Source organism: Rhodnius prolixus, unplaced genomic scaffold (assembly GCF_049639745.1).
Source record: "Rhodnius prolixus isolate KJV_2025 unplaced genomic scaffold, Rpr scaffold_2, whole genome shotgun sequence".
NCBI lineage: Eukaryota > Metazoa > Arthropoda > Insecta > Hemiptera > Reduviidae > Rhodnius > Rhodnius prolixus.
This window is the reverse complement of record NW_027411592.1, coordinates 21,411,959-21,437,623: the sequence shown is the minus strand read 5'-3', so window position 1 is coordinate 21,437,623 and position 25,665 is coordinate 21,411,959. Positions and strand designations below refer to the sequence as shown.

General features: G+C 35.1%; 1 protein-coding gene across 2 annotated transcripts in view; it reads right to left on the bottom strand.

The window, feature by feature from the left end:
• LOC141449260 (glutamate receptor 1-like) overlaps positions 1 to 25,665 on the bottom strand; it is a 950,852-nt gene that overhangs the window by 135,775 nt on the left and 789,412 nt on the right. For both annotated transcript variants that reach the window (XR_012455423.1, XM_074118495.1), the window contains exon 7: positions 7,828 to 7,992. Coding sequence is in view for 1 of the 2 variants with exons in the window: in XM_074118495.1 (XP_073974596.1) it covers positions 7,828 to 7,992 (165 nt within the window). In the remaining variant the exon portion in view is untranslated. The remainder of the gene's footprint in view (positions 1 to 7,827; positions 7,993 to 25,665) is intronic.

The following is a 25,665-nucleotide window of genomic DNA, read 5'->3' as shown; positions in this document are numbered from 1 at the left end:
AAATACAACAAAAAACATGCATTTGTTAACATATATGTAACTATAATTAAAAAAATATCATAAATAGCAAGACTGCATTTGGCACAATTAGAATAATAATAATTATGTAAAAATACATTTAAACCATCATTATTTAATGAAGGCACATTAGTCAAATGAAATTTGGGACTTTTCAGTGGCAACGACCTTAATTTATTATTTATTCATTTTAAATTCTTTAAATTGCTTTATCCTGTCCACCTGTCCTCTTCAACAGCAATCCTCTTCCTTGTACAGATCTGGTGCGCTACCTTGGGCTCTTTATAGACAAGAGACCCACGTGGAACCCACATACTAGACTTAAAAGACAAGCAATGACGAAACGTGTGAAACTGTTTAGCAGACTTCTTAGACGACGCTACAAATTACCCATTGAACTCAAACGATTAATATACAGTACTATTCTCAAACCTATGTGGACTTACGGACTAGAGCTGTGGGGTTCAGCCAAACCTACAAACATACGGACTGTACAGACATTTCAATCAAAACTTCTCCGACAGATAGCTGACGCTCCTTTCTACGGTGACTAACCTCACTCTTCACCACGACCTCAGCATTCCTTTCGTACAACAACTCGCCAAGGCGAAACATCGCAAGTTCCACACTGCTCTCTCCTCTTGCTCCAATCCTCTAGTTACAGTCTCTCGCCTCCTCTGACTGAATCGCCAGTGGCCCCGCGACTTCCTCGCAGTCTGAAGGCTTAAAAATCATATCCTGTAGAGAGTGCTACCACTGGACAATTTCTTTCCTCCTGCCTTTCACGCATCCATTTATACTTCATTCTGCCTATTTACTTATTGTATATTATATTATACAGATTGTATATAACTAAATAAATATTGCCAAGCATTGTAATTCGATAGAAATTCGACAGAACGTTTTGATCTACACATCCATGATGTCTATTTAAAAAACAACGTTTATCACTATTAGAGCCAAATGAATCATGGACCGTTACATCTAACAGCAAGGACACGAAGTAAGTAAAGGACAAAATTAGATCTAGATTACTAGCTAGAAACGTTATCCTGATTTATTTTTTTTTTTTATAAAAAAGATATAATAAAAGCTTCGATTGTGTTTAGTTTGTGCAATTAATATAAAAGGAATTTTAATTACAAAAATGCTTCCAAGGTAAATTATTTATCGGGACCTTCACACAAACACGCACGCGCCACAATCGAGACCTTCTTTCCGAACAGGAAATTTCACAGTGAGCACCAACATGGTAGAGATATCTCCTTAAGTCACAAAACCCAACGAGGTCTGGTGAATGTTCTGAACAGGCACAAAATTAACTTATTATAAACCACAAATCAACATTTTAAATTGTGACCTAGCTCACTAGTCCTGGGCTAATCCTTGAAGACATTTGTGGGAACAATTACGCCAATTGCCGGGATTTGAACCAATGAAGGAAAGAGTGGCGCCTAAGTGGTCACAATTTTTGTTTCCGAAATACACATAATGACCTGGCACTCGGACTAGAAGTACTTCTTTTGGAATAGACACCCTCAAAGGTTCCAATCATAAGTGCAAGTAAGGAATTTGGTCTAATGTTGGCTAGAACCAAGGTTGTTCGAGAGATATTCACATGAAGCGTTTTAAAAAATCTCAGTCTTGAATTAAGTTTGATCACAATGGCCATTATCTCTTGAAAAGGAGGAAAAAACAAATAAGATGCCTAATATGTCCTAATGATTTTCTTTTCAGCAGAGAATAAGACATTTCCAGGACTACAGTCACAGTTATTTTTTATGTAACAATTTTTAATATAATCTCTTGATAAATACATTGGAAAAGTTTGACTTAAAAATCAACTTTGTTCAAGAATTAAATATGTTTTTAGAGATTAAAAAGGAAGGAAAGGTGTAATATAGTTATGATATAAGGGAGTGTTGCAAATGGTCGAAATAGTGAAGCATTGCTCACAGCCGGTCCCAACGTTATTGCTATTTGTATCGACTGAAATGTGCGAGAGTCGCATTGCAGATTTCTCAACATTTTGCTCATGAACCAATCAAAATAATTTTACCCGATTTCAACAAATCACTGACCAACTAATAATAAAATAAAACTTTGCAAATCGATTGATTAAGGGAACCTTCCAAACAGTTCTTTGATTCTTTGATTATCAGGATGGAAAGTACCAAGGATTGAGTACATGAGTGTGCAGTACGAGAGCTAATTCTCGTTAACTTTACCTCCTCGTAAATTTTTAAGATTTTGTGTTTTTTTAACTTCAACTAATATCAGCAAAAAGTGACATTTCGACATAGTTTTCCAATTATATTCAACGCTTCAGTATGAGCCTGAACCTAATAGTAAGAAATTCATTTTTCTTTTAGAATATACAGGGTGACCAAAGTTATATGCTCCACCCACTTTTTTTTTTAAACGGCGGGAAATTTCGAAAAAATAAAAAAACACGTATCATTTTTAGTCTAGTTTATTTTCAGTGATTGCGCCATTTTTTTAAACCCCTGTATCTCGAGATACAGCATCCAACTTTTGTTTTTCAAATGGAACGTTATATTTTTTGTTGCATATTTTTATAGCATTTGAGCTCCTAAAATAAACAAAAAAAAATTGTTCGAAATCGGTTAGGTTTTTCAAAAGTTATTGTAATTTAAAATATGAAAAAAAAATCACTTTATTGTCAAAATTACGTTATTTTTTTTAAAGAATCTGTTCAAACTGGGCACAATCAACGGATAGGCAAGCCAAAACTCTGGACTCCCACGGTTTGCTTGTAGCAGCACTTATGGTGGCGAAGTCATGATCCGGGCAGGCTAGAGTTATTCGACGTTCAGGTTGTTTTTTCTACAAACATTTGGTGTAGAGATTTAAGAAATCGAGTAATCGGCTCATACTTCTACAGAGAGAACTTAGCTGGTGCAAGGTATCTAACTTTTTTCAAGAGACATTTTGCCACTTCTGCTTGAAGATGTTCCGCTACAACGTCGGCTAGATATGTATTTTCAACAAGATGGTTGCCCGGCACATAATGCGAGAGTTGTTCGAGGTTACCTGGACAGAAATTTCCATGAAAAGTGGTTAGGTACTCATTGTCCCATCCAATGGCCACCTCGATCTCTGGACTTAACCCCAATGGACTATTTTTTGTGGGGATATCTAAAAAATAATGTGTACTGTAATCTTAATCCCGTGGCTTTAGTCGATGGTCTGAAACATCGAATAACTCTAGTCTGCCTAGATCTTGACTTCGCCACCATAAGTGCTGCTACAAGCAAAGCGTGGAGTCCAGAGTTTTGGCTTGCCTATCCGTTGATTGTGCCCAGTTTGAACAGATTCTTTAAAAAAAATAACGTAATTTTGACAATAAAGTGATTTTTTTTTCATATTTTAAATTACAATAACTTTTGAAAAACCTAACCGATTTCGAACAATTTTTTTTTGTTTATTTTAGGAGCTCAAATACTATAAAAATATGCAACAAAAAATATAACGTTCCATTTGAAAAACAAAAGTTGGATGCTGTATCTCGAGATACAGGGGTTTAAAAAAATGGCTCAATCACTGAAAATAAACTAGACTAAAAATGATTAAATACGTGTTTTTTATTTTTTCGAAATTTCCCGCCGTTAAAAAAAAAAGTGGGTGGAGCATATAACTTTGGTCACCCTGTATTTCTGCATAATCCCTCCATCTTAATATTCCTTCTTTACTCTACAGTTTACTGTTTCCTAATTAGACGAACAAAATACTTGAATAAGTAGAAAAATGATTCGGTCCTAAGACTGTACTGAGATATTTTATTAAAAAAGAAGATATAATAATTAGACTTGAATTAAATTGTATCAATAAGAAATCATTCTTCAATAAAGTAATAAAATTAATTGGTTTCTCTTGGGGAGAATTATTTCGGTTCCTGACTAATCCAACACTTAGCACGTAAAAAACACTCTGACCCACCCAAAATGTCCCAATGTGCGAATGGCTCCTGGAGACAATTGATGTGAGAGTCCATCCCACCTGGGTTAAGGGAAACTGTATCTCATCGGCACAAACTAGATTAGAACAAACAGTGGGTGCAGTTCTCTGCCGAACAATTTAATTCCTGTTGGAGAATTCTCCCTTTCTCTATTTTTGCGAATTCCATGGTTTTCCCAAGAAGTAACCAAGTGCCAAGATGTCTCTATTGCAAATTAGCGATTGTAGTGCACTCTATTATAAGTATTCGCTTCTGTTAACCTCAAATTATACTTTGCTGAAACAATTATAATTTACCCGAGCTGAAATCGTTGCATTTTTGCCAAAAAAAAAAGAAGAAGAGATTTTATTATGTTAATCTCCATGAACGTAATCGAATCTCTAACGAATTCCCTGTAATAACATTAATAATAAACGAACCTCAATATATTGATTATAATTTGCGATGTTGGCCTTTTCCTAGTTATGGTAATAATGTTAAACACAGGCACTAATTTAAATTTTAAATTTTATTTCTACGGTGGAGGGTTTAATGTATTTTTCATGGAGACAAATATTTAAATAATTAATCTATATTTTATAATTTATTATTTCAGGTTTTTGTTTTTTTGAAAAATATATTATTTTTTGCATTATTTTTATTATTATTATTACTTACAGCAAGCGTCTCGCCTGCCATGCTGGTTGTGTTCTGGCATTTCTCACCCGAGAGTGGAGAGCGATGTATTTGCAAAAAGCTGAGATCGGTGGAAAGCTGGCGACATACTTAAAGAGTTCGCAGACATCTTAAGAAGAAGATGAAAGAGGAAATGGTCCGCAGGACTCATAATGCAAGCGTAAATAGATTTCTACCACACTCATCTCCTATGTGCATTTCCGACATGTGTATAAGATGGAAGAGGTTGCATCGTCGGACTGCCCTATACTCTCCAGGCATTGCTAATGAAGCTTGCCCTGCCTTTTCTCTCATTTGGAAGCCAGGTAGATAGACACTAAAGGCTAATCTTGAAGAGTTGTCAGCAGACACAGAGTGCAAAGCTAGAATGCAATGTCGCGGTAAGTTAAGAACGTGATGAAATGGAGATGGTGTATCTCGACCGGGATATCCCAAATTGATTGCATGGGTAACTGAGTGAGGGTTCCCCTTGACGGGAGAATAAAGGCCTACTTTGAAGTAATGTGCTAAACGGTACCATGCAATTGTCTAGACTGGAGGTGCCATTTGTCAACAGTCTTTTGTGAACTCCCGAAACCTTGGTAGGCAAGTCTAACTTTATCATTAGAAGAAATAATAAATATTATCATTTATTATCTTCTTTAAGAACAACTGTTCCAACCGTAGAAGTTTTCATATTTTGTTTGTTCACAGGAATGATCTTGACGGGGAATAATTGGGTTTTTCAGGAATTGATAGGCGCGCCTAAGTCTTTTTGGGAAACCTTGATTAACTATAAGCCTACATCTGACTTCAATTTTGAAAGCAGTAAATTAATGTTACTGAATTCGCCAAAAGTGGAACAATTATACAGTCGAAGGGGGCAAAAACTAAAGTATAACTGAGAAAGGCTAGAAGGCGCTTCTAAACTGCACTTCATTAATTATTAATTTATATTAAAGTTTGTTTTTTAAAAAAGAAGAATTAAGAGAAACTATTTTTGTGTTGTCGCTTTTTCAAGATGATAGCTAATGTTGATATTTTAAAATTTAATACTAAGACTGACTTTTAGAGAATCTTTTTTTCCAGGAGAAAACTTTTTAATTAAAGAAGAAAATGAAATATTTATTTATAATTAATTAATTTTAATGTTTATTTTTGATCTTCTTAGCGTTAATTAGGTGCTCTTTGGTACTTTTAGCTCTAAAAATTAGCGAAATCAAGTTAATTATTTTCATTTAAAGCAAGTTATTAATTAGCCGGTGAAATTTATATTCTGACGAGGATAAAGAACAGGAAAACTACTTATAAAATAGTAAAAATAATTATTGATTGTGGAGTTTGCTTTTCAATGATAAGAATTGAAAGTATTAGTATTAGTAATGAAGTTTATTTAAATGAAAAAAACAAAATACAAGGTACAATATTTTGAAACAGAACAAAAAAACTTTAAACGGCATGGTTTCTGCCGTCTGCTGGAGTTTGAAACATATATTATTTACAAAATTAGGAAAAATAAGTTGAAATTAATAATTTTACATAAATAGAAACAAATTTAAAAGCAAATTTGACTAAGAAAAACAGAAAAAGAGAGAAAATACATGATTTTTCAAAAGTTCATTCACTTTCATGAATGTACAGAAGCTCCTCTCAGATGATTGCAAAATCAAGAAACAGGCTCATTGAGGAATTTTCCTCCAAACTTCCAAGAATGAGTGAGGCCAATGCGTAATGGATGAGTTGAGACCAATCTATACCATTCATCACGTTTAAAAATCTTTCTAGAGAGAGATATCTTTCTCCAAAAACTGCCAAACGAATAGGTGACAGGGCAGGGCAGGTAGCAACAAAGTGGAAAGTATCCTCCTTCTCCTCAAGATTACATAGAGGACATTCTACACCAGACTGTTGCTGGTCATAGGGCTTATAATATAAGTCTCAACAGTTCTCCTCTCAGCTTGAGAGCCCAACGAACAGAAGATAAACTATTGAGAGTGTCTACCCCCTCACTGAGTAAATTAGCACATCTCACGTCATGATCTAACAATTTATAAATTGTAAATCTATGAGTAGTGCTTGCTCTTTCTTTAAATTTATTTTTTGCGTTCAACCTTACTTGGTCCACCAAGCTTCCAATCTGAGAACTGAGGGTGGCGCCATCAGTTGTGCTAAAATTGATTGACACTTCATATTTACCAGCCAAATGCCTCCATCTACCAGCCCAGGAGATACCTTCTTTTATAACTTCCTCAGCAACTATCCGGGGATATCTATGAAGATCCATACTCAGAACTTTTCCTATGTACCGGGCATGAAGTCAAAGGTATGTACAAAGGTACGTAGAATTGAAAGTATTGAATGTTAATCATTTTGCCCTAAAAGAATTAGAATAATAATGCGCCCGTTGATTGAACGATTACAGAAAAAGTAAATTTATAATTTACACGACATTACCACATTATGGGAGAAATTTCAATTGGTGAAATGAAACACAGCATAGAACGTGATAATCTACAAACTTGAATTTTTAGCATAACAGTGAATGTCCGTAATGTCCGTATGGACATTCACAGCCCAGTTAAATTAGCCTCAAACATTAATTTCGGAATGGAAGTTAAATAAGCTATAATCTTATATAAATCATTGTTTTGGCATTTTATAAGTTGGCTCAAAAGTCTCATAGAATCTCGTGTACGCGTCACCGGAAACCGTTGGTCAAAGGTCACTAAAATAGATTTTTAGTAAATATCTTATTTCCTTTGCTCTAAATGATATTTAAAATTATTACAAAATTTGTAGAGCATAAAGTTCTCTACAAATTTGGATCATTGCATTTTTCATATAATCAACCGTTCTTGAGATAGAGCGCGAAGATTGGGAGGCGCTTACCCGTAGGTATAGTAACGTTAGAACAACTGTGTAATTCAGTACATAGTAGGTTTTATAAAGTTACAAAATATCTTTTGAGCCAACTTATAAATTACCAAAACAATGATTTATACAAGTCCATAACTTATCTTCCATTCCGAGATTTACTCCTTATTTTAAGTAATTTTATTGGGGTAAATTCTACAATATTAGCCTAATAGACGTTTTATTGATTGAATTTTATTGAACAGTTATAATAACTGCAACCAATTTTAATAATTATCTTTAATAAACGTCACGATACTTACAGAGATGGTATCTTTGCCAGCACCAGGAGATGATGTTGGATCTAAACGTCTCCAACCTTCGCTAAACTCCTTTACATATCTTCTAGTTGAATCTACTATCCTAAAACCGGTAATATTTATAGCACCGTACTCCACTATTTCAGCTTCCCATCGATCGTCCATTATCTGAAACAACAGAATAAAACTTAATTGTGACTTGTGTTTATTTAAACATATTTTGTACAAAAGAGAGATTTAAAGCAATTGGAACGAAATAATTTTTCATTGCGTCTATATTCCTACAGATTTTGTAGTCTCATTCTTTCCGCATTACAAAAAGATATTCTGACAAATAATTATATAATACGCATTTTTACAAGTGACTCCCAAATTAGTATTTCTTTTGTATAATATTACGGGTCGTGCCCTTCCACAAGGTTAGTAGCCTTTTATGGTTGTAGCTAAATTAAAAAGGTGCACTTACATCATAAAGAACTGCTAAACATTAAATTGTTTTGTTATTACGGTATAAACCAAATATCTACGGATATTTATCGTTAATTAGTCCAGAACTGGAGTCTAATTATGATCCACGATGATGATAACAGAAATGACCACCTTCCCCTATTCAATTAGTCAACAGAATTTAAATCCAACCAATGAAGATGGTTGCTGTATTTATCACTTTCAATGAGAACCTAACTTTATCTCTTACTACCCTTTACATTTAAGGGCAGTTCTTTTCAGAAAATTTCTCCGCTCTCACCCAAAAATGTACAATCAAGAATTTTCCTCCAAAAAAGTTTTAAATAAAGGTTCCAGATCTAAGTGAGAGCTATAAGAAAATGGTAGGTAGCATCCCATATTTAAAAATCTCAGAAAAGTGACGTTCTCAGACAAATTGCAGGGAAATATTAATATCTTCTAGCGGACGCCTCCGTAATTCGGGAACTTATACAAAGAACGTTCTAAATTGCAACTTTGATTCTTCATTATCATCAATTTCTTTATTTTCTCTTTTACTTTTTTTTGCCTTCAATAGTTTAATGTAAAGAATAAAAAACTTAATCCTACGTTGAAGTTTGTTGCCTAAATTATGCAAACTTGATTTATCCTTACAACAAATTTAAAATTTAAATGACTCCTAAGATAATGATTATGTAGAAAAAAAAATTGGATGATTTTTTTAAGTTATTGTAAAACTCTAACGATGTATCTAGATTTTAGTTTCTTTAGGATGAGCTGAAATCCATGGAGATGCACTGCAAGTTTGATGCTGTTGTAAAACTAATTTAATCCCAAATGCTATTTGCTGATTTATGAGTATATTTAAAAATTTGTAATTTTGAGTTGTTTGCTGATGACGCTTAAAGAGTAATGCTATAATAATTTACTCAATTAAGTTCCTCTGCAAACATTACAACTTATTCCACAAAACATGGCAGGAACTAGGGTTTATTGCTACAGCTTGTAATTTAAGTTGGTACGCCTTTCCTAATATACTTATTCTTAATAAACTCTTCATATACAGTCGAACCTCGCTTAACGAGCATAATTCGTTCCAGAACCTTACTCGTTAAGCGAAATACTCGTTAAGCGAAACAATTTTTTTCATTTAAATTAAAATAAAAGGGGATAATTGGTTCCATGCAAAAAAAATATTGATAAAATTTTTTTTTATAACATTTATTTCGAAAATATTATATACAGATGTACATATGATGTAATATAATATAAATTACATATATTAATTGAGATAAATATGTACATTCATAATTAATCCTTTTTAATTATAAATTTGTCCAATGTTCCTTGTTTCTGCCGTCGCTTCAAAATGTCTTCAAAATGTGACACAGCATTATCATTAAATAAATTTATAGATCGCATAGCCACAGCCTTATTCGGGTGATAGTTTTCTACGTGTGTTGCAACAGTTTCCCATGCTTTCAACATTTCTCTTATTGCGCTGGAAGATTGTTGTTCCTCTGATATTTTCTCCTCTTTGTCTAATAAATTCTCTTCCACCAATTCTTGTTGTGAAATGTGTTGCAACTCAACAAGTTCCTCTGTGGATAGCTCTTGACTATGATCTGCTACAAGCTCATCAATATCATCTTTATCAACTGTCAATCTCATATCCGTGGCCAAAGACACAATTTCATTATCTAGAGATTCCACAGGTTCGGATTCAATCGCCTCAAAACCAGATTCGACGAGGATTTCAGGCCAGAGCTTCTTCCATGCAGAAATTAGAGTTTTTTTGGTAACCCCGTCCCACGCCTTGTCGATTATCTTGAGGGATGTAACAATATGGAAGTGGTATTTCCAAAATTCTCGCAAAGTAAGGTTTGTCTCTTCAGTCACCTCAAAACAATGTTCGAAGAGACCTTTAGTGTACAGTTTCTTAAAGTTGGAAATTACTTGTTGATCCATAGGCTGAAGTAACGGTGTAGTATTAGGAGGCAGATATTGAATTTTGATAAATTGAAATTCGTCAAGAAGATCATTTTGTAGACTTGGAGGATGAGCGGGAGCATTGTCCAGTACAAGCTACGCATGGAGCGGCAGATTCATCTCCAATAAATATTTTTTCACAGAAGGACCAAACACTTCATTTATCCATTCAACAAAAATGTCACGTGTCACCCAAGCCTTGTTATTGGCTTTCCACATTACATTTAGTTTGTTCTTGTGGATGTTGCATTTCTTAAAGGCTCGTGGAGTTTCCGAATGATACACCAGCAATGGTTTAATTTTCAAGTCACCGCTTGCATTAGCACAAAACAGCAACGTGAGGCGATCTTTCATGGGCTTGTGGCCGGGTAATGCTTTTTCTTCTTCTGTTATGTAGGTTCGCTTGGGCATTTTCTTCCAAAAGTGACCTGTCTCGTCACAGTTAAAAATTTGTTGTGGCAAGTAACCCTCGGAAATCAAAAGTTTTTTGAAGTCGCTGACGTAGTTCTCAGCTGCCTTCTTATGGGAACTTGCTGCTTCACCGTGCCTCATAACGCTGTGAATGCCGGTTCTTTTTTTGAATTTTTCAAACCACCCACGGCTTGCTTTAAATTCTTTTTCGTCTGTTGACGATCCTGGAGTTTTCGTACGGAGATCAGTGAAAATTTTCACTTTGATCGTTCAACCCCTAGAACAATCTAAGCCTTTCTTCTCTGCCCAGGTCAACTTCGTTACAATATTTAAACACAAATGTCACTATATGTACTTTCCCTATACACCACTCATTCGGTGAAGTTCGGTTTCGACTGTATCAGTGCATTAGATACGTGGAGAATATGAAACGCATATGCGTAAACAGGAATGACTAATCGAAGAATGCGCAGTTTTCGATGAGTCAGCGAAAACTGCGCAGTCAGCGAAATGTCATTAGAAAACTATCGTTATGCGAAACATCGCTCGCTATAAGAATCAATTTGTTTTACTCGTTATGCGAATTACTCGTTAAGCGAGGTGCTCGTTATGCGAGGTTCCACTGTATATGAGGAACTATTGCTCTCTTACCCTTACCTCAACCCTTTATCGCCCACGAGGCTGAATTAAAGCTTGCCTTAATTGGATCATTTTGGTTATTAAGTGTAGAGGAGATTCGCTATATTTGGAAAATTTTATAATTGCTCTTGTTAGAGCAGAATACTTATATCTCATAGATTTGCTGAAAGCAACATAATGGTATTGGTTATCCAAGCTATGCTATAATTGTTAATTTTTGAAAAAATCAGTCCAGTCTTTTATCTGCAGGATCTCATCGATGAAAAGAAATGAGGTTTACGACGACAGGAGGATCATAAATGTCAAGGTTTAGTCGAATTGGGACTCAGATCATATCCAGAATTACTTTTAGGAAGATATTTTATTTAAAAGAGGATTGAAAACATTTTTTAACATTGGTAAATAGTGTAAGGCAAACTTGTAATAAAAAGTATTATTTTAGGTTTGAACTATAATAATCAACAGCAATCAACTAATTATATCGAATATTGTGTGAAATAATCAAATAAGTGTTCATTTATAAATTATTATATCTATTTATTTACTTGTATCTGAGGGAAGTAATAATTTATAGAATGATAGAGTGCGGTAGTAAAGACAGGGCTGCCATTCTTACCATACTTTACATGCAGAAGCTTCCAGGATGTCACATATATCCTTTTGCAGCATATGAAAAGGCACAGCGTGTCCCTTGGTAATGCAATTCTCTCTAGCCTTGCAATTCCTTCAAATACGTTTTTCTTATTTATTTTATGAAAATGTCAAGGATGAAAATATATCATTTTAATAGTAATAAAATAAGAGTTTTATAGATAAGATTAATTCAACTGGGATAATAAAATTTGTGTAAAGTTTTTTCTAGTAAAAAATTGTTATTTACTACATATATTGGCCACATTCTAGAGAAATAGAGCCTTTTATAAAGAAAATATAAAGAAAATAAATAAATAATATCAAATTTGAGTTATTACTTGCTGAGAGTCCTTGAGGGAATTTGGCCTCCTCATCAAGGACCTGGAGTCACCGTGACTTCAGGCGAGTTGTTTTTTTTTATATATTTTCCTTTTCACGCCGATCATACGGAAACTGTCCACAACATATGTAAGTCTAGGCATTCCTTTTAGCGTTTAATGTCCAAGTTTGTCGCCGTACGTTATTTTTCAGGGATTTTTTTCTTCTATCAGTATTACGTCAGATCCGACGAGCTCATCCAGGCTATTTGACGTTGTGATCACAAAGTCACATTTCCGGAAGATGTCACTATGCTCTGCATTTGTGCAGTTCCTCCATTCCCAGTTTCCAATAGTAGGATCATAAATTATCCGCAGCACTTTTCTTCCCCAAAAAAGGAATCCTTTTTAAGCCTCGTTTATTTTAGTTTAAGTCTCACATGCGTACACCCCTCTCACTTACACATAAATTATTTCCTTCTAAACTTTCTTGACAAGTTCCTAAACCACAATGCTTTTTAAAATGAATTTTAACTTATGCGAAAATCCCTAGGATACTCTGATAGTGGAAATGAAGGGTGGAAAACTTCTCAGCTTTTCTTTACATTATATTGTGCTCGGTGCACACCTTGTAAGTACAATAACGATACTTTTAAATTAAAATTTGACAATAAATAAATAGTCCAAGTAATCTGTTTTTGTGTTCTTTAAATGAATTTTGCTCGGATAACCCACAAATTTAGGGTTTTTTAAAAAAATGTTTCTATAAATTGGTATTATCGAAATTCTCATATTGTTTTTGAGGCCTAGTTAAATACATCTTTGACAAAGTGCTAGCAATAAAAATTAAGTTTTTTAAAAATCAAAAGTTTTCATATGATGGATCCTCAATAAATAAAGAAAAAACCCAAAATAGAGAAAGATGATTGCCAAATTTCAATCATGAATCAGACACCAAAAAATAAAAATTAAATTAAGGCGTGTCAGCATTTCAGGAATTTGGCGCCCGGAGCCTTTTTTACAGTACTGCTATCTCCAGAAAATTTTATCGTAACGGACAGCTTTGTCTTTCACCGGATGTAGGTTTCTAGAAAGAGGAATTCTATGTGCAGCAAGTTGAACTTGAACGGAAATCTCCGCAAGACAGACCTTTGCTCTCAAAACTAAGTTAATTCCCTCCCTAAAGAATAATTTGTTTAAATACTTATTACTTATTTTATTATTCTTGTTTTAAAAAGAATTACATGTACATATACGAGGGTCGTTTGAAAAGTTCGTGCAAAAATAAAAACTACTTAATTTTTGGGGGTAAACCTTTTTTATTTTTCAACATAGTCTCCTTTTAGGCTTATACACTTCGTCCAACGCTGCTCTAGTTTGTTGATCCCTTCCGAATAATAGGATTTGTCCAAGTCTGAAAAATAGCCATTCGTTTCTGCAATCACCTCCTCGTTTGAATAAAATCTTTTTCCCACCAGCCATTTCTTCATATTGGGGAACAAATAGTAGTCCGAGGGAGCCAAGTCTGGAGAATAGGGGGGATGTGAAACGAATTGGAACCCTATTTCCATTAATTTTGTGACTACAACTGCTGAGGTGTGAGCTGGTGCGTTGTCGTGATGGAAAAGGACTTTTTTCTGGGCCAATCGTGGGCGTTTTTCTTGCAGCTCGGTTTTCAAACGGTCCAATAACGATGAATAATATGCACCTGTAATAGTTTTACCCTTTTCCAGATAGTCGATGAGGATTATTCCTTGCGAATCCCAAAAGACAGTTGCCATAATCTTTCCGGCCGAAGGAACGGTCTTCGCCTTTTTTGGCGCAGATTCCCCCTTGGTAACCCATTGTTTAGATTGTTCTTTGGTCTCAGGAGTGTAGTGATGTATCCATGTTTCATCCACAGTGACGAAACGACGCTTAAAGTCCTGCGGATTCTTCTGGAACAGCTGCAAACCGTCCTTGCAACACTTCACACGATTTCGTTTTTGGTCAAGCGTGAGCAATCACGGCACCCATCTTGCGGATAGATTTGTCATGTCCAAATGTTGATGCAAAATATTATGTACCCGTTCATTCGAGATGCCCACAGCACTAGCAATCTCACGCACCTTCACTCTTCTGTCATCCATCACCATATCATGGATTTTATCAATGATTTCTGGAGTAGTAACCTCAACAGGGCGTCCAGAACGTTCAGCGTCACTTCTGCCCATATGGCCACTCCGAAAATTTTGAAACCACTTATAAACTGTTCTAATCGAAGGTGCAGAGTCACCATAATGTTTATCAAGCTTCTCTTTAGTCTCCTGAGGCGTTTTGTCTTTCATAAAGTAGTGTTTAATCAACATACGATATTCTTTTTCGTCCATTTTTTGAAAATCACTCGACTTCCTCGATTCAAACGAATGCCAAACACAAAGAAATAGACCGATCTGGCTGAAACTTGGTGTGTGTTCTTCCAAGAGATGCTACTAACTAAACATAACCTCGATACGCGCCAGAAGTGCTATCTCTCTGACTTTGCACGGACTTTTCAAACGACCCTCGTATACATGTATACAAGGTGTTCATTTTAAGACTGCTCAAATGCATTTCATCCTTAAACAGTTGATTTGAGCAAAAAATGGTAGACAAAAAATTTGTTGCCCGTCACCTCTAGTTTCAGAATATGTGATGAATAGGTGCCTCCACTGGCACGCAAGCCAGGTTAGCCAGGAGGTTATCAACTGCTCTTGGTATCTGAGGGTACCTTTGAAGGCAAAGTGCATGCTGCACAAGCTGCGTAAAGTGCATTATTTGATAAATTAAGGAATAAGTTTGATCCTTTAAATGAAAGATATTGGTCACTTAAATATGTGGCAGGTGGTTTCCAATTTTTTTGGTAATTAAACGCAACTCTCCCAAAATTACCAAATAATGATTAAACCTTCTTGTTTGTAACAGATGTAAAATTAATTTTTAGCCATTTTGTGTATGCTTGAGAACACCTCAAGCTCTTAAAATTTGATTTTTTCTTAGAAAATCACTCGGAAAACGACTTATTTCCCGATATTAAGAAAAATACTAGCTTTATTGCCTTGGCATTATTTTCGGAAGAAAGGGGATGAAAAACTACATAAAAATGACCTATCGCGTGCTCTTCTTTCTCTTTGATAACAAGTTAAAAAATTGAAATATGATTAATAAATAACAGATTTTGAAATAGATTAGCACCTTTAATTTTAAAGATATCGAATTGCGGTTTCCGGTTTCTTTCATAACTTTATACACTCTTTAAAACTGTGTATATGAAAATAGGGGTCAACTGCGGACCCTTACTTTTGGACGCGCGTCTGTCACGTATGCGATCATAAATATAAAATCAAGTCACATATTCTGATACTAAGGCGCCACGGTAGGCGAGCGGTTAAGAGGCGAGACCTGCAAAGCTAATATGCATTGTAGAACTGGGTTCGATTCCCGCTCTTGGCCTTAGATTTTATTTAATGGTTAAATGAGAAATAGTAAAGTACGTTTGCTAGTCGCCTCCGTCCACGACACCTAGTAAATGGTAGTAGGACGTTAAGTCCCGCCTGAAAAAAATAGACGATTACTACTTTTTTTATTCTGAAACTAGAGGTGAAGGGCAACAAATTTTTCTTCTACCATTTTTTGCTCAGATCAACCGTTCAAGCATGAAATGCATTTCAGCCGTCTTAAAATGAACACCCTGTATAGTATATGCGAGTATATATCTACGTATATATATAAACGAAATTATTGGTAAATGTTCGAATGTTACTTAACTTATTTTTAAGTAGGAATTGGTATTCTCCTGAACATTCAACAGGAATACTTAGTTTTTGAGCAGTTAAAGATATAAAAAATTATAAGAATTGTAAGTGAAGTGGAAAGTTCAGAGGCTCACGGAGAGGGTGGAAGAAGATTGTTGGCGAGGTGAGGAGTGGTAGGAAGGATAGACAACGGCAGGACATGAATAAAACAAACACATTCTATGGACTAGGATGGTACTGTGCGTTCCCCAAAGGCTATTGATTCCTTACTTACAACTGGTGACATGCCCTTGATACATGTGCCCCAGTGGGTGTCCTGTTCCCTGTATTCATGTATATGTTAGGACTCATCCTCTGGCAGGGACAAGAGGCGAATTGAGGATGGAAGGTTCTTACGCGACCGGATGTCTGGGCCTCTCTCCAGCATCATCACATCATTCTCTTTCTCTCTTCCGCACTCTCACTTGCTGCCATTTTTTTTGCACCAAAATCTTCCCATTGCACAAATAATGTGTTTTCATTTTACTGAACAATAAGGATTCGAAAATTTTAACATCAATGGAATAATATTAACCTTTGTTTCCGTTTAGAATTGGTTATTTATCAAAAAGACTTCGTTAACTCTCAAAAGTTAAGCAGCTCAACGATCTTGAATATCTAAACGAACAGTGTCTAGTGCCATCTACCTGCTTGCATATATATTTTCGTACCATTAACCACCTTCTCAGCAGCTCTGACTAGGAAAAGCTGCTTTCCATTGCATGCCAATGATATTGACATCATCTGCTTTCGGCAGAATCCATGTCGACTCGTGGAATGTTGCACCTGCTTGCTGCTTACCAGCTTCACGAATTGCTCCAGAATTAGATAGCAGAATTAATACGATAGTGCATCTTCTTGTCTCAGATTCTTGTTGAGACTGAATTAAGCGGACAGGTTCTCTTCATCGTGTCCCATTGTTATTCTAATTACGCGTACGTGTTTCTGTGAATCACACAGTTTTTTTAAAAAAAATCTGTAATACTACCGTAAATAGATCTGAAATCCATAAAAAAATGGTCTGTCTGGATGCTCTATTCCCTCTCCCTTCCTAGAATCATTTTGGAGTAAAGATTTGATACGTTGTACGTAGATTACAACAGTTTCTTCGAAATCCACCTTATTTCCTCTTCTATTATAATAATCAATAACAATGGGAGACGATGAAGAGAACCTGTCCGCTTAATTCAGCCTCAACAAGAATCTGAGACAAGAAGATGCACTATCGTGATAATTCTGCTACCTAATTCTGGAGCAATTTGTAAAGCTGGTTAGCAGCAAGCAGGTGCAACATTCCACACTCAATAATAATAATAATAATAGCTCACTGTCCGGTGATGGACAGTGTTGTCTGTAACGAGAGAACACTGTCCGGAGGCCGGCAGTGCACTGGAAAAAGCTCCGGGCGCTAATGACCTCAGCTGTTGATGCGCAAAAAATAATAATAATAATAATAATAATACAGGGAAGGGATTAGCTATGCGGTTAGCGTACTGTACTCCCACGCGGAGGTCCCGGGTTCTAATCCAGCTGCTGACCCTTAGATTTTCTCTTCCTAGGAACTTCTTACTGTCCGGTGATGAACAGTGTTGTCTGTAACGAGAGAACACTGTCCGGAGGCCGGCAGTGCACTGGAAAAAGCTCCGAGAGCCAATAACCTTAGATGTTGACGCGCCTTAAATCATTAATAATAATAATAATAATAATGACAAAATAGCAATTTGTTTATTTTTAAACCATACAATAATTTTAGATGCAAATACAAATAAAAAACACTCATTATGTTAAAAGAAATGTTTATAGTACGAGGGATAAAGTAGACCATGATATAATCACACGAGAGCTGGACAAAAAGAAGCTAACTTTTCACTAAACCAACAGGGGTAAATGAAAATATGTCCAATAATCCGAAGTTCAGGAGAGTGCCAAAGTTGTCTCCAACAGGAGAAAATAAATCTTTCAAGGACACTGTTCAGTCTGAACACTGAATCCCTAGGTCTTGCGGTTGAGATGTAGTAGTGATGTTCTCGATTTAGATGGCCATACCAGGAGATGCTTGGTAGTTTTATGTATGGTGGCGCCTTTACACTGTGTAATGAAGCTTGGTATCAAAAAGCTTACTGCCAAATTCCATCAAGCGGTTTTACAATTATATCTAACTGTTAAGGAAAGCCTTTACAAAATGATTCGATTCTAATCGACCGTTAATTCTATCTAACTGTTAATTTCTTAGAATACTTAGAAATGGAAGTATAAGCCAGCTAAAAGTTAAAATCGTTAAGTATTATAACTTTCCTAATGAAAGTGCTTTCCTCTACGGTGGAGATCTCGCTCAAGGAGCTCTCATAATATCAGTCTCATTCCGCATGAAACAAAATAATAAGTTTAGAACTGTGGTTTGTGTTATGTCTTGATAACTCGTTATTCTCTCTATTTCCAGACGTTTTGGCATGATTGCCTGCCGCCTTCAGAGTTCTACATAATACGCATGTGTACTAAGGAGTATGATCCTTGTAAAGGATATATTTCCCCCATGATTTGGGTAAACAGCCACACGTTTATCACGTCCCTATTCTTATTTCCTGTTTAAATCAGTCGCTGATCAAAATATCGCAAGGAAACAAAGAAAAGGTCAACAAGTTAGCGTACCCCCAAGCTCTACAATATCATTCACAACTTATTATTTCCGTTTTCCTTTGGCGCTTCAACCATAAGGTGGATTTTACCCTCCAAAAGCAAGGATCTCCATTGCGGCTGCCCTCCAGTTCCTATTCTTTTAGCAAGCTTCTTCAATCGGTCGTAAACAGCGTTCTGCAGCCTGATCATGGCCGCCCGATTCTCCTCCCGAAAATTCGCTCGTCCAAGATTCTCTTAGCTATCAAAGTTGGGCTTCACCCTAGCCACACGACCAGCCAGCTCATCCCAGCTTCGCAAGTTTAGCAATTAAAATTGTATGAGGATCTCGATCAACTTTTACTTGTTTTGTGACCTTCCGTCAGTCTCGTTCGATCTGGAATGGGCCAAAAATGCGAGCAATATTTTTGTTTTTAACTTTCTGTACCATCCGCCTTCGATAAATAGAAATGGTGGCCAATTTCACATTTTTGTTTTTTATTTGTTCCGGCTAAACTTTTGACCTTAGGACTGGAATCATTTTCAGACAATATGATGACTGATTAACATTGCACATTGTTTTTGGTTTAGATTAACTATTTAAATTGCATCTTACCATATTATCTCCTTAACAAAAACTTACAGTTTTAAAAGTTAAGTATAAGGGTTGATTAAACGCCAAAAGGTACACAAATCAGCAGTTCCCAACATTTCATTAATACTTCATTGATATAATTTAAATAATTTTACTGCATTAACTTTTCCTTCACATTTTTTAGAATTTATTAGATGTCACAGACCCTTATGCTGGCCAGTTCATTCATAATATTTTTTTATTATAATTATGATAAAATGAGTGATGAATTATTCTGAGTAGTCACATATACATGCATGTTAAAGTAGAAAAAAACAAAGTTAGAGTCGGCCACTTTTTAAATTTCAATCACGGAGGATTCAAAACAATATTTCAGTCTTAAATTCGTCTTAACGAAATATTCGTGAGCACAAATAACATACATTTAATAACAAGTAGATTATTCAACAATATTTACTCATTTCTCAATTGTAATTTAATTTAGTCCCCCTAATTTTACTTATGGTAAAATACTGGAATAATTAGCTGTCCTAAAAATATGCATATCTTTATTTTCTTTATTTTATATTACATATATATAACATTGTGGGAAGAACACCTAGATTGAGAATGTAATTGAAGAAAACTATATTATTTGCGATAAAGCCAGATTATTTATTACTTATTATTACAAACGTTTGACTACAACATAAAATAACAATTACTTTAATCGAAGAATGAACTTAAACCAATGATTTTTATTTAAAAATAAAAATAAATGCATAAAATCATTGATGTAAAAAAAGTTTATGAATTTTTTAGCCTCTTATTTTTTTTATATTTTTTATAACGTTTTCTTTTTCACCTGTGATTAATAGTTTGATTATTATAGATAAATAGATATTACAGTCAATCCAAGTTAAATGGTGTGCTACTTGAGTAAATATTTTGTAGACGAAAATGGCCAGCATAAGGGTCTGTGACATCTAATAAATTCTAAAAAATGTGAAGGAAAAGTTAATGCAGTAAAATTACTTAAATTATATCAATGAAGTATTAATGAAATGTTGGGAACTGCTGATTTGTGTACCTTTTGGCGTTTAATCAACCCTTATACTTAACTTTTAAAACTGTAAGTTTTTGTTAAGGAGATTTTTGTACCTTTTGGATAGATTTTCCTTTTTGTCTATTTGCAAAGTTACGTCTGCTTTACAGATTTTTTAAAATTTGGAATAAGCTATTCTATCATTATAACCTGATAAGGTGTTAAATCGGAACCGTAACTACCACTGGAGAGATCTTTTTAAAGAATGATTATAGTTACGGTCCCCAAACCATCCTCAATAACCATTTTTTTGAGAAAGCGTTTTGAATAAAATAGGAAGGTATTTGTACGTAAATAGCAAAATTAAACTGCGATTTCAGTACTTCCTTTTAAGAGGAGCAAGAAAAATAAACTGCGATTACAGTACTTCTCCCTAAAAGGCAAAGATTTTGAATCGAACGACAATTCATTGATGTAAATCGGTTCACTCATTGATAATTTTAACGATTTCAGTACTTCCTCTTAGTAGGTGTAAGAGCATGATGGCACTTCACAGCCACATAGAGGAGCTTTAATCACTTCTTCGTGCTAAATTTTATCAAAATCGGACTAAGCTTTGTAGAAATATTGGTAATAATAGTTTTAGAAAGGGCCTTATTTGGGTGGGGCGAACTCCCCTCCTTATGAGGCATAGCGTCGAGACTTTTAAAGTACAAATCTGTACAAAATTTCGATTCGAATGACACTTCATTCATGAAAATCGGTTCACGTGTCGATAATTTGAAACGATTGCTATACTTCCCCTTAACAAGTGTAAGAGCAGATCGTCGCTTTATTGTTAGGTAGGGGAGCCCTAACCCTATCATCCTACCAAATTTTATCAAAATCGGGCCAAGATTTACAGAGTAATTAGTAATAATAATTTTGGAGAGGGCCTTACATAAAGGGGGCAAACTCCTCTCCCATTCAATGTACAGGGCCGAGACCCCCAAAAGGCACATCTACATAAAATTCCGAATCGAATGTCACCTCATTCATGAAAATCGGTTCTCGCGTTTAGGCGCTACGTAGTTTACAAAAAAGGTAACAACAACAACAAGAAGAAGAAGAAGAAGAAGAAGAAGAAGAACATTTTTTGAAAAAGCCGTTTTTGCTCATTTTCGGCAACTTTTTTCTCGAAACCTATTAGATCTAGGTGGTTGCAAAAAAATTACAGTTATAAAGGAGGATTTGCCCTATATTATAAAGAAAATTTGGGAATTTTATCTTTTATAGAAAAATAGAAAAAAATTGTCAAAGTTGGGTGTTTTTCAACGTTACACTTTTTCGTGCAGTTTTTGATGGTCAACCCTTATACAACTGTCCTACCGGACAGTTTTAATAAAATAGGAAGGTATTTGTACGTAAAAAGCAAATTTAAACTGCGATTTCAGACCTTCCTTTTAAGAGGAGTAAGAAAAATAAACGGGCGATTACAGTACTTCTCCCTAAAAGGCAAAGAGGCAAAGATTTTAAATCGAACGACAATTCATTAATGTAAATAGGTTCACCCATTGATAATTTTAACGATTTCAGTACTTCCTCTTAGTAGGTGTAAGAGCATGATGGCACTTCACAGCCATGTAGAGGAGCTTTAATCACTTCTTCGTGCTAAATTTTATCAAAATCGGACAAAGCGTTATAGAAATATTGGTAATAATAGTTTTAGAAACGGCCATACTTGGGTGGGGCAAACTCCCCTCCATATGAGGCGAAGCGACGAGACTTTTAAAGTGCAAATCTGTACAAAATTTCGATTCGAATGACACTTCATTCATGAAAATCAGTTCACTTGTCGATAATTTGAAACGATTGCTATACTTCCCCTTAACTAGTGTAAGAGCAGATCGCCGCTTTAATGTTACGTAGGGGAGCCCTAACTCTATCATCCTACCAAATTTTATCAAAATCGGGCTAAGATTTACAGAGTAATTAGTAATAATAATTTTGAAGGGGGCCTTACATAAAGGGGGCTAACTCCTCTCTAATTCGGTGTACAGCGTCGAGACCCCCAAAAGGCACATCTACATAAAATTCCGAATCGAATGTCACCTCATTCATGAAAATCGGTTCTCGCGTTTAGGCGCTACGTAGTTTACAAAAAAGGTAACAACAACAACAAGAAGAAGAAGAAGAAGAACAACAACAATTTCTGAAAATGCCGTTTTTGCTCATTTTCGGCAACTTTTTTCTCGAAATCAATTAGGTCTGGGGGGTTGCAAAAAAATTACAGTTATAAAGGAGGGTTTGCCCTATATTTTAAAGAAAATTTGGGAATTTTATCTTTTATAGAAAAAGAGAAAAAAATTGTCAAAGTTGGGTGTTTTTTAACGTTACGCTTTTTCGTGCACTTTTTGACGATCAATCCTTATACAACTGTCCTACCGGACAGTTTTAATAAAATAGCAATCTTTTGGTACAAATCAAAAGTTAACTTTTAAGGTTATCACATATTTTAAACTTCTAGAGCTATACTGTTATAATAAATATCAGCTAATAAATAAAAATTTATATATATATTTTAATTTTTACAAATTAAAAATAAAGAAATAAGAAGTTTTAGCTGTCCACATCTAACAATCCTAATCTGAAGGCGAGGAGGATATTCTGGTTTCTCAATAATCAAATTCTGTTTCCCTAACTTACAAACCACTTCTCTTCCTTCAAGTTAATTAGCGCACCACTTAGACAAACTAATTAATATCAAGAACAGAGCGTCTTCCACTTCTTCCAGTCCCTACTTCAGCCAACAAGGGGTTAATAATTAGACCAAAAGACTTCAGCCAACATCGCCCGCTATTTTCCCAGTTTGAAAGACGCTAGGAAATAAGAATATTGGAAAACCTATTTAATTTAAGAGAGAACAAGGGTTTTCAAACTGTGGTTCAACAACTTTTCTTCTTTAGACAAGTTCTTTCACATTTAATATTAAGTTTATTATTTAAAAAAATTACAATATTAATAAAAAAGCTATATTATGAATGGGTAGCGATCTAACTTTCACTATCACTCTAGTTATAATATAAATAATGATGAAATAGCGACCTCTTTATCTAAAAAGTAATTTTAAACTTAAATATATGGATATATTTAAGTCCGCAAATCAGAATAAATAGGTGCGTTTAAACAGCATAATTTCCTGGAAAGGTCTTCTCACCCAAATTCCTGATTCCTGGAGTAAGTCCTTATTTGCCTTTGCGACTTCCTTTTTTTCAGTCAAATATTCTTCTCTATCCCAAGTTCCTTTTATCCCCCTTTTTTTAACTTTTGGTCTTGCCTTCAGCACTTGGTTAGGCAGCAATCAATTGTGCTGGCCATTATCAACAGCTATTCTTGCTGAGGTTCCATGCTTTTTTCTATTGCTTGCTTACTTGTCAAACTTGCTTTCCATCAATATTTTTCTTAAAAACTTCACCTACACACCCTGCAGTTTACTTTTGTTTCTAACTAAGATTCTCCAGCTCTCAGATCTTTATATTAATCAGGGATGAACATTACAAACAGAGATATTTCCTTGTTTTCTACAGTATTTATCTCTTATGCTAATCTTCTTCTTCTTCCCTACAGTTCCTGTAGGAGGACCTGGACCTCACTCAAGAAAGAGTGCCACTCTTTCCTGTCTTTTACTTTTAGGCGTCATCTTCTAATACCTACCTTTCGCAGATCTCTTTCTACGTCATCCAACCATCTTATCCTGGGGCGATCTCTATGGTCTTGCGCCCCCCGGGTGTCCATATAATTACTTTTTTAGAAACTCGGTGATGGGGCATCCGTTCAACATAGCCGAGCCACCTCAGCCTACCTTTTTTGTTACAAAAAAACTATGACGGGTTCTCCGTATAGTTTCTTGAGTTCGAGCCTCCATTCACCGTCATTATGCTCTTATGCTAATACAGCCATGTTTAATTTTTGATAAACTTTGTAAGTTCCCCACTTTCATTTTTCTAACTTTGTTTATAGCCCAAGCACTTGTAGTTATCAACTTGTTCCAGAACGTTCCCATTACAAAAGAACTGCAGTTTATATGCATGTTACTTTTAATTAATGCCTCTGTATATTCATCTATTGAATCTTGCAACTTGTCTATTCTGCTGCTATGAATATAGTGTTCATCACCGACTGCAGTAAACTGAACCAAAAATTAGTGCTTTAAGTGATCAATCTATCCATTTTCTGCTGTTTCAAGCCTTTATTTAAGAAATACAAAGTAACAGAAAAAAATATCATACCACCAAAAACTGCTTGATTTTAAGTCGACGGAGTAGATCACAACTAATTAATTAACTAATATATTTAATCTAAATAATTTATATAAAATTATGTTCTCGGTGCTATCTCCATGCTCTAAGGCTTTTTCAACTACGGTTCTTAGGATTTAAATACGAGGTGTGGATATAAAATAACGAGACTGATGCTGCTACAGAAAAACTATGCATGAGCCAAATCCTACCGACCGACAGCTGTGCAGCGTAAAGCCTTCTCTTTCGATTGCAGCGTCTCACGTGTTTGTAGAGAAATCAGTCTGACCGGTACCGTCGTTTGTGTAAGAGGTTTTAGTTTCGTTTAGCTGAAAACATGATACTACACATGTAGTAGAGCAACGAATTGTCGTGAAATTTCACTTGAAAGTTGGTAAAACCGCTACTGAAACTTATCTTCTATTAAAAGAAGTTTATAGCGATGAATGTTTATCACATGCGCGAATTTTTGAGTGGTTCAAGCGTTTCCAAGATGGCCGAGAAGACGTTGGAGATAATGACCGCCCATGTCGCCCTTCCACGTCCAAAACTGATGAAAATATCGATTATAATCAACATTACTACTTACTTAACTCCGTGAAAGAGTAAGATTTTTTGCACGAAATACAGTTGATTCAAAGTAGATGCTCTTTTCATAACAGTAATTGTCATTTTCAGAAATAGGTTATTTGATTATTTAGAAATCCAAGATATACATTTTCATTTTCTGCGCTTTTTACGGTCCATAGAATGGAGACTGACCAGTTGACGTAGTCGCAGCACAGCGGCACTGAATGTCAACGTTTTTATCTAATCAATGCAAATTTTGTAGACACTGCGAAACGAATCATTTCAGGAAACAATTAATTTTATCAAAATTAATAAAATCAATATGTAAATGAAATTTTAGTTGAAACTATAAAAAACTATTAGTTTTTTTTAGTACTGATAATATATTTATAGGATCAAGGCAATAACAGTAAAATGCTTTCAGTGTAATGAATGTTCAAGTGAAATCAAACCGCCTTAAGCCAAATTTTCCATCTTCAAATAGTTCTGCTACTTCTGGGTAGTAATCTCTTGC